The 9632-nt window shown below is 42.6% G+C and overlaps 1 protein-coding gene across 1 annotated transcript; it reads left to right on the top strand.

The window, feature by feature from the left end:
• The first annotated feature begins 785 nt into the window (after positions 1–785).
• Positions 786–1927, top strand: LOC123065922 (chlorophyll a-b binding protein of LHCII type 1-like). The gene has a single exon (XM_044489115.1). It carries the CDS (start codon positions 919–921, stop codon positions 1714–1716), a length of 798 nt encoding a protein of 265 aa, XP_044345050.1. The 5' UTR covers positions 786–918; the 3' UTR covers positions 1717–1927.
• The last annotated feature ends 7705 nt before the right edge of the window (positions 1928–9632 follow it).

Below are 9632 nucleotides of genomic sequence, written 5' to 3'. Positions count from 1 at the left end.
GAAGAGGAGGCGCCGCGGGCACGAGAGGAGCAACGAGAATCTTTTGTTGAAACTTTGAGGCGCTCAAATTTACGCTAATTGGGAAACTTTCGAGGCTTAACTTCTTAAACTTTTGAGTTAACCGTTTGAGGGTTTGGTTAGCTACAACTTAACTCCTTAACATGAAATCCTTTGAAGAGTTAAGCGTTTTGAGAATTCAGTTAGTGATGCTCTAAGATGTCAAAATAACGCTGTGGCAATTGATGCTCTCTGTGGACAAGTTTGTGTTTGCCTTTGGTGTTATTTACTCTTTAGTTAAAAAAATCACACTTAACATGTTCTTGTTTTTCAAGACGTGGCTCATTTTGGTAATGCCTTTATTCTAGTAGGAGTAAAAGAGGCGAACTTTTATTTTTACATGGCGTATTCTCGGATGTTGAGGCTTTCATGTATAGTTCACCAGCAAAGAAAGTAATAAAGAAATAAATAATGATCGTATGGCCTAAAATTGCCATCACTTTCTTGACCACACTTGCGCCGCCTACTTCATCAGAGACAAGTTTACTGCCACGTTGCATGCAGACCGTGAGCTAGCTGATGATGTGAGAATCAACATGTGATCCATCATCCAATCACACGTCTCCATTCTCCAACAAGATCCCTAGGCCTAGCCACAACATATCTCCTTTCTCTGGGTCTCAAGTTGCCACGTCCTGAGGGATGACGAGATCCCTGCTGCACCAATAGCATCGAAGATCACGATTTTTTCCCTGTCTATATCTATCTTGTCGGTACACACACACAGACCAGAGCACAATCCCCTATGTTAGCTCCAGTTCCTTAAATAGCTCCATCCTCCACACGTCTCAAACCATCTCCACACTCTTCAGTTTTCATTGTTTGGAGAACACACAATACACCTCCCACCTTAGCAGCGCAATGGCGACCACCACCATGTCCCTCTCCTCGACCTTCGCCGGCAAGTCGGTGAAGAACGTGGCTTCATCAGCTCTCTTTGGTGAGGCCCGTGTCACTATGCGCAAGACCGCTGCAAAGGCCAAGCCGGTTTCATCAGGCAGCCCATGGTACGGTGCCGACCGTGTGCTCTACCTCGGCCCGCTTTCCGGAGAGCCCCCGAGCTACTTGACCGGCGAGTTCCCCGGCGACTACGGATGGGACACCGCCGGGCTCTCGGCCGACCCCGAGACCTTTGCCAAGAACCGGGAGCTCGAGGTGATCCACTGCCGGTGGGCCATGCTCGGTGCGCTTGGATGCGTCTTCCCCGAGCTTCTTGCACGCAACGGCGTCAAGTTCGGCGAGGCGGTATGGTTCAAGGCCGGTTCCCAGATCTTCAGCGAGGGTGGCCTCGACTACCTGGGCAACCCCAGCCTCGTGCACGCACAAAGCATCCTTGCTATCTGGGCATGCCAAGTCGTGCTCATGGGCGCTGTTGAGGGGTACCGCATTGCTGGCGGCCCACTCGGTGAGGTAGTCGACCCACTCTACCCCGGGGGCAGCTTCGACCCACTGGGCTTGGCTGACGATCCAGAGGCATTCGCGGAGCTCAAGGTGAAGGAAGTCAAGAACGGTCGCCTCGCCATGTTTTCTATGTTTGGCTTCTTCGTGCAGGCCATCGTCACCGGCAAGGGCCCACTCGAGAACCTCGCTGACCACCTCTCCGACCCTGTCAACAACAACGCATGGGCGTTTGCCACAAACTTTGTCCCGGGCAAGTGAGGCGTTGGCGCTCGCTAGCTGCGAGTTGTAGCCATATATCAAGGCAACTGCGGTGAACTGCACACATAATGGGTGGTTCAAATTGTAACATCATGGTGTAAATTACAAGGATCTTTGGGGAAATGGTTTGATCTGCCCGCTTGCTTCATGTCCTGGATGTAGCCTGTGTGTTGCTCCATGAGAAATGAGAACGATGAATACTTGGGCGTTACTTAGTCAGAGGTCGCTCTTCGTGATGGCAACTTATGCTCTCATTTTCTTATGGTCCATCGACCATCGTGATCATGCTGTCTGTTCGGAGAGCCCGTTTGCTTGTATGGTTGAACGCCGGCCAGCCCCAAAGTTGTACAAAGAGTCATTTTCGTTCAGTTTTACTAATGCATTGGCATGCAATGTTTCTGAAAGTTCGTGAAAAAACTGAGCACCCCTGAACCTAGGCTTGAAGTGTACTAGGGCAAAGGAATTCTGAAAGCATAGTGACAGCGTTCACTCTAGTGTTGTGAATGGCTCGGCAGATATTGCAGTGTATTTCTCCATGAAGTATGTGGATGGACGCATAGACGTATTTTATGGACAGGAATATATAGGTAGCTCTATAATTTTGCTTGTATTTTAGGGACATCTTTTATAAGGTTGTGCGGGGTGGATTGAGGCATGCAGCTACATGTATTTATGGACAGGAATTGCTAACTCTGTAATTTTGCATGGATAAATTAGTGAAGGACAGGAATTGCTAGCTCTGTAATTTTGCTTCTATTATGATGTTGTGTTATGACGCTCTTAAATATTTTCTTGCTCACATGTACGATAAACACGGTAAGAACTGTATCATGGCAAACTACTGTTTAATTACCATTGTAGTTTAATAAACTGTAAGTGAACCTTGGGTGCTTATATGGCAACTCAAGTTAGGAACAGTTAGACAGATGAATATTACTCCCTCTGTTCCAAAACTATTGTCGTGGTTTTAGTTCAAATTTTAAACCAAAACCACTACAATAATTTTGGAACGGAGGGAGTACCTACAATAATTAGCATGTAGGGTTTCTACACTTCACGATATCTTGAACTAGTAAAGCGGTGATCGGCGCCTACTTCGGACCTCACAACAGACTATTACTGTGTAGTGGAAATGAATTATATCCTCGATTTTAAATAGTTTCAACACACTTTCTTTAGAGAACCAACCAGTGGATATATGGTTAGGAGGGTGGTGGTATCCCTAGCCCACCAGCAATCAAATCTCAGCTGATGCTTTGGTGTCTCATTAATGCAAACTATTGTTTCAGTAGGAGGTGACATTTCTGTCGATAGTGGAGTGCCCGTGGTGACTTCGTCAATCTTGAAACTCCACAACTCCAACCCATTTTTCAGTAGGCGTTGTGTCGTTGTGTGCGTCTACATTCGTAATCGTTATTTTTTAAGTATGTTCCTTAATGTCCTAATTAAATGACGTATGCGACAAGGACGTGGTTCAAAGGATGGTGGAGTGCATCGGTACAATGACAATGCACCCCTCGTGCTCTGATGGATTAGCATCATTCTCTGCAATGCTCTGGTTTATTACTTAATACTTGCAGACGTTGGACATTATTCCAGTATACCAATCTTGCATATTTCAAGTCAATTTCACAAATATTTCATATTTTCCAGTAAAACATCTACAAATATTTTTGTGTGTTATATTTTGATCAGAGTTGGCATTTACTTCAGCACATTCTTAAGAAATCAATTCTATTCATTTTTCTGAGTTATATCAGTGAGATATCATTTTTTTAAAATATGCACGGACAACCACAGGAAATGCAATTATTTCAATCAATATCATAAACATATCACAAGGTTTTGCACAAATTTCAATTATTCTAGTCATATTTCAATCAAATTTAATTAGTTTCCTGCATTTAAAACTCTTTTTTTTACAAAATCATTTATAGATATCACAGATATTTCAATTATTCCAGTCATATTTGAATCATCTTCAGGATCAGTTTAGAGATATTTCACACAAAGTTCAATTATTTCAGTCATATACAAATTCATAAACATTTCATATAGGTATCGAATATTTCATTGTTTACTTTTTAAAAAAAAATATGCTTCATTAAAAATTGTAATATGAATGAAATAGTTAAAATAAAATGTGAAGTATTATTGAACATTTGTTAAGTTGATGTGACCACTGAAAAAATGTTGGAAAAGATGAAATTTCATTGGAATACTACTCCCTCCAATCCTATATAAACTTTGTGGTTTTAATTGAACTAAAATCACAAAAGTTATTTGGATCGCGCGGGGGGGGGGGGGGGGGGCTATTTTAAAGTGAAAATTTGTTGCAAGATTATTGAAATGATATTTGTAACCTATCGTGACACTTGATTTCACATCTTTAATTTCTTAAGTCTTTGAAAAAATTTATACTTGTTTTTTTTATGTTTTCAAAGTATTTGAATTGTTTTCGATTTGGTGTAAAAATATTTTGAATGTTACAAAAATATTATTTTAAGTATGTTAGGTCTATTAATACGAAACCCCCAAAATCCATAATGCAACACATGCAATGGTGACACCACATGATCGATTGATCTCTTCATTGTTGCGCTTCCCATGTCATATGTGTTTTTATTTTGTTGTATTTTGACCACTCTAGTTGCCTGTTGGTTTAACATGGAATGTTCCTATGCAATTTACTCTCTTTTGATTGATCATTGGATAACTTACTGAGTTGAATTTAAATGCTAAAAATAACATGGCCAATTTACAACTATCCACACCTTCGCAGAAACCTTAAGGGCCCTTTGATTCAAAGAAATTCCATAGAATTTTTGGAGGATTTAAATTCTTAGGAATTTTTCCTATGTTGGTCCCTCGGTTCACATGATTGGATCCCATAGGATTTTTTCCCTATGAAATCTTGCACTACATTTCATAGGAAATCTAATATCCACTCTGACCTCTTTTTACAATTCCTTTGTTTTTTCTATGGCATTAAACACTCCTTGCTATTCATATAGGATTCAAGTGGGCATGCCACTACAATCCTATAATTTTCCTATTCCTATGTTTTAAGAATCCTACGAATCGAGGCCCTAAGTCTCTAGACTTGAAATCTTTTGTTTGCACACTTTTATGTGGCACTGTGACATTCAATTTTGTTCTAGGCAACATACATATTATCCCGAGCAGTTTATGCCATGCAGAATGCATTGTGAAGATACCCTAGATGCATTCTTTTGGTGTCGCAAGGCAAAGAAAGTCCGGGGAAACCTCGATCTCCACACTGAGATTTCTAAAGCCTGTGTGGTGATCGAGTGGGATCTTCAGTTCTCTTTTTGAAACTAGACAAAATATTTGCCTCGTCAATTAATTAAGCGGAAGAGATTTCCCTCATCAGATCTTCGGTTCTATAAGCAAGTATAAGTTTCTAATGCAATAATATAAGATGGCGATCATCTTCCAAGTTGAGTGAAAGAATTGTTTGTTACAACATTATGGTATGCGTGATGGGAGCGGATACATGTTGTTCATGAGGAGAGTATACAAATGCTCGCCTGATGAGCCCAAGTGATTGCGGCGCCAACACCAAATTACTATTAGCGTCGACGCCAAGCCTTGTGATCCGATGCCATGGTTGGGAAGATCCAAGGGAAGGTTTTGTTAAACTGAATATGGACACAACCTTCTTTGCTGATGAGGGCTCAGGTGCCACTAGTTCTGTTATTTGGGACAAGCATGGTGTGTTCATCTTTGCTAGTTGTTGTCGTGTTATATTTTTTCTGACAAAAAAAATATATTAATATCGCAGAGATACCAATTACGCCTAGTCTCTGCAACAACAAAATATCCTTATAACTGCAGCACGAACCCCCACCATGACAACACTGAAGTTCAAAACCTCCAAAAGCGACACCTTCAAGAAGGAAACAGTGCACAAGCGCCGTCGTCACCCGATCATAGATCTTAGGTTTACATCCTGAATAAAATACACGCTCTCAAAACAATGCTTTCAATAAAGCCACTGTCAGGCACAACCAATTAAGGCCAGACCTTAGATTTACATCCTGAAAGCTGTCGTGTTACATGTGTTGCAGATGCACTAAACATTGAAGCGCATGCACTCTGGGATGTACTAATTCTCGCCAGCCCACTGGGTGTAACAAGATCTTTGTCAAACCATGACTGTGTGGAGGTACTCGACATCATGAAGAATGGCGTAAATTCCATCAGCCCGACAACATGAATTGACAAGGAATGCACTAACCTTGCACACAGGTTTTGCTCCATCTCTTTTGATCATTGTCCTAGGAAAAGTAATAGAGCGACACATACCCTTGTCCCCTGTATGTCACCTAAGTTTACTTTGAATGTGTGGACGATGTAAGTTGATCTGCCAATCAATAAAGTCCCATGAAGGTTTTCCCTAGATATATTACAACCACCCATTGTGTTTCCAGTTACTAGAAAAAGAATAGCCCAATGTTTGCTCCCCAGTGTTAAGGGGTGAACATTGTGTTGGCGTCTAGTTTCAACTGGCACATACGCCGTGTATTGCAAAGGGAGAAAATAAATATATTTTTATATACATGCCGCTTATTTATAAAATACTAGCATCTCTATAATATTTTATAGGACGTTTTCGGAGTTTATGACAGTGTCAAAAAATTGTCTTATATTAAGTTACGGAAAGAGTATAATTTTTATAAGACGTTTTCAGAGTCTATGACAATGTCAAATAACGTCTTATAGATGCTGCTCGTTTCGCAAAACCTGCTAAGTGCGTCGTTGCGCGCCACTTCTCCTATTCTAGTGACACTGCGAGAGTACTACATGTATATTATTGTAAATTAACACAAAACTCGTGCTTTGCTACGGATCACATGATAGTTGCCCTGAATTAAGATTGGTCGGTTCCCTGGACATAGTTTATGATGTGGTAAAAGAAAAGCATATTTGTGACTGAGCGTGAGTCTTTCCTCCTTAACAAAAGTCTCCTTCTCCCGCCAGCGCCGCCGTCGATCCAGCCCACCTCCGTTGGCCTTTGGGCCATGGAGGTGCGGAGGATCCCCCTGCCGGCGGGAGAGACCCGTTCTCGTTTTTGTTAGGTTCAATATCTTGGTTGGGGCTATGTGACAGTGACGATGTTTCTCAGTAGAAACAATGTCTACTACGTCCTATTCCCGCCTCGATGGTGTGAATAGCGTTATCAAAGGACATGTAGAGGTGTGCCTTCATCGGATCTCACGAAATTTAGTCGGTAATGGTCTTTGATGGATCTATTTGGATCATGTTTTTGTTCGTTTATGTGGTTACAGGTTTGATCTTTCCGCTCTACAACTCTCTTCATCGGCGATGGTTGCTGCTCTGGTACACTGGTCCTTTGAGGCCTTAGCATGATGACTTCCCGACTGCCTACTACAATAAGGTTTGCCTGACTCCAATGAGGGTGGATCGGTGATGGCGGTGCACCTTTGGCTCGCTTCAGTGCTTGTAGTCGTCGTTAGATGGTCCATGGACCCGGATGTAATTTCTATTATCTACAGTGTTCTCTGTGCTGCCATGATTGATGAATATATTAAAATTTTCTATTGAAAAAAGGCATATCTGTGACTAAATGCGCATGCTTCATCGAAACACTAGGGGTCAGATTACTTATCCCCTCCATCAGACTAGTCAGTCTGTGTGATGGAAAAACAAATCGACGATGTAGCAGTTGTTTGATGATTTGGGAAGGATCAGTCATATGAGAGAAAGTGTTCCCCCTCTCTTCTTCTCTCACAACAGCAGCCATAGCCCAGTACGGTCGCCCGGCCGCCCTGGCTGCGTCTACGACAACCTCTCCTCTTCCCCGGGCGGGCACCCGCTCTCCCCACCACCACATTACAAAAAATGTGCTGGCCAAGTGTGCTTAGGGAATTTCTAACCGATCCTTAAAAATAGAGGAGTAAACCTTAGTGGAATATATTTACTTCACTAAGTTTTTGCTAGGAAACGTAGCATGTAATTTCAAAAAATTGCGTATGATCACGCAAGATCTATGTAGGAGATGCATAGCAATGAAAAGGAAAGAGTGTGTCCACGTATCCTTGTATACCAAAGCGAAAGTGTTAGTTTAACGCGGTTGATGTAGTCGAACGTCTTCTCGATTCAATCGATCAAGTACCAAACGTACGACACCTCAAAGTTCTGCACACGTTCAACTCAATAACGTCCCTCGAACTCTTGATCCAACAAAGTGTCGAGGGAGAGTTTCGTCAGCACGACGGCGGTGATGATGAAGTGATCTGCGCAGGGCTTCGCCTAAGCACTACGACAATATGACCGGAGAAGTAAACGGTGGAGGGAGGTGTCACACACGGCTTGGAACAATTGTGTGTCTAGGAGGCGCACCACTCCCATGTATATAAAGGAGGGAGGGGAGAGGAGGCCGGCCAAGGCGCGCCTTGGCCCCCAAGGCGAGGATTCCTACTAGGACTCCAAGTCCAATTCGGACCCCTCTTTTTCTTTGACACGCAAATGATATATCTCCGTGTTCGGGCCTTGATCGACACACTCTATACTCTTTCACGTAGATTGTCTATCTAGGTCAGTACATCCAAGCCGCTCCCACTCTTTCGACCTCATGGCGGGCCACGCTCGCTCAATCTCTCTCTCTCTCTTTGTGTGTGTGTGTGTGTGTATGTCTCGATTGACCTCGCTCTTTCTCGGACACAAACGATATATCTCCATGTTTGAGCCCAATTCGACATATTCATATTGTATACTCTCTCACGCACAATGTCTATCTAGGTCACTCTCTCCAACCCGTCTCACTCTTTCGATCGCATGACGACCCACACTCGCTCAATCTCCCCCCCCCCTTTATATATGTAATCGATTGACCTTACTTCCTCCCACGCACAAAATATATCTACATGTCTGGGACTGGATCATCTATCAAGCTCTATCTTACAGCCCTCATCCTTCCCAAAAGCTCAATCAGACAATATCTCTCCAAATCATATATATCTTTTCAATGAATGTCGGACCACACTCACTTTGTCTCTCTATCTATATGTCTCTCGATTGACCTCACTTTCTCACGCCGTATCTTCCACACGTTTGAAGCTACCTCAACATCCTCGCAAAGCCGGAGCTATTTACATTGCGAGGGGGACTCCAACCTTGAATTAATTTGTGTATGCATTTATTCCGGTGGGTTTAGATTATATTTTCGTATCATTCGTCCCACAACTACTCCAAACACTGTTGCAACCCCCGCACCTCCCCCAATTGATTTCCCTCTGGCTCGGTCATTGCTCTCTCGCACGTCCTTTCTCGCCTTCAACGTCGCATCATGGTATTATTGCAAAAAACTCTGTTGTTCTCTTTAATTATTATAAATAAGCTACAAAACTATACACTGATAGTCCACCTGGAATGGAAAAAATTTCGACCCACAAAGTAAAGTGCTACAAACTACACACAAAGGGGCCCACCTGTCATCAAACAAATTTGGACCCATATACAAATTAAAAAATAAAGGACGAGGATCGAACATGCGACCAGGACCTTCAAACCGCACGTCAATAGGCAACATACGTAGAACAACAATGTTTGTTGTATCCCCTTTGTTCATATAATGTTTTTATATTACCACGGCCTATTTAATGGATAACATGTAATATTATTTTTAGTACATTAGTGGGACCGGCTCATTAGCATGTATTATTCGCCTTCACTTATTGGTGGGTTCCATGTGTGCTCTCTCTCTCCTCCCTTTCCACGTTTAGACGCACGAGCAAACACGAAGAACTCGCGGGCGATGTTGCCGTTGACCATATCTGAACGCGCTCACAAGTTACGGCACCAGTTTCACGTACTAGTAGTACTAGTCAATGTGTACATGCAATGCACGTTAATTTGGAAGTATATTAAGT

This window comes from Triticum aestivum, chromosome 1A (genome assembly GCF_018294505.1).
Source record: "Triticum aestivum cultivar Chinese Spring chromosome 1A, IWGSC CS RefSeq v2.1, whole genome shotgun sequence".
In the NCBI taxonomy this organism is placed as follows: Eukaryota; Viridiplantae; Streptophyta; class Magnoliopsida; order Poales; family Poaceae; genus Triticum; species Triticum aestivum.
The sequence above is the reverse complement of the archived record's forward strand: the minus strand, read 5'-3'. Positions and strand labels throughout refer to the sequence as shown.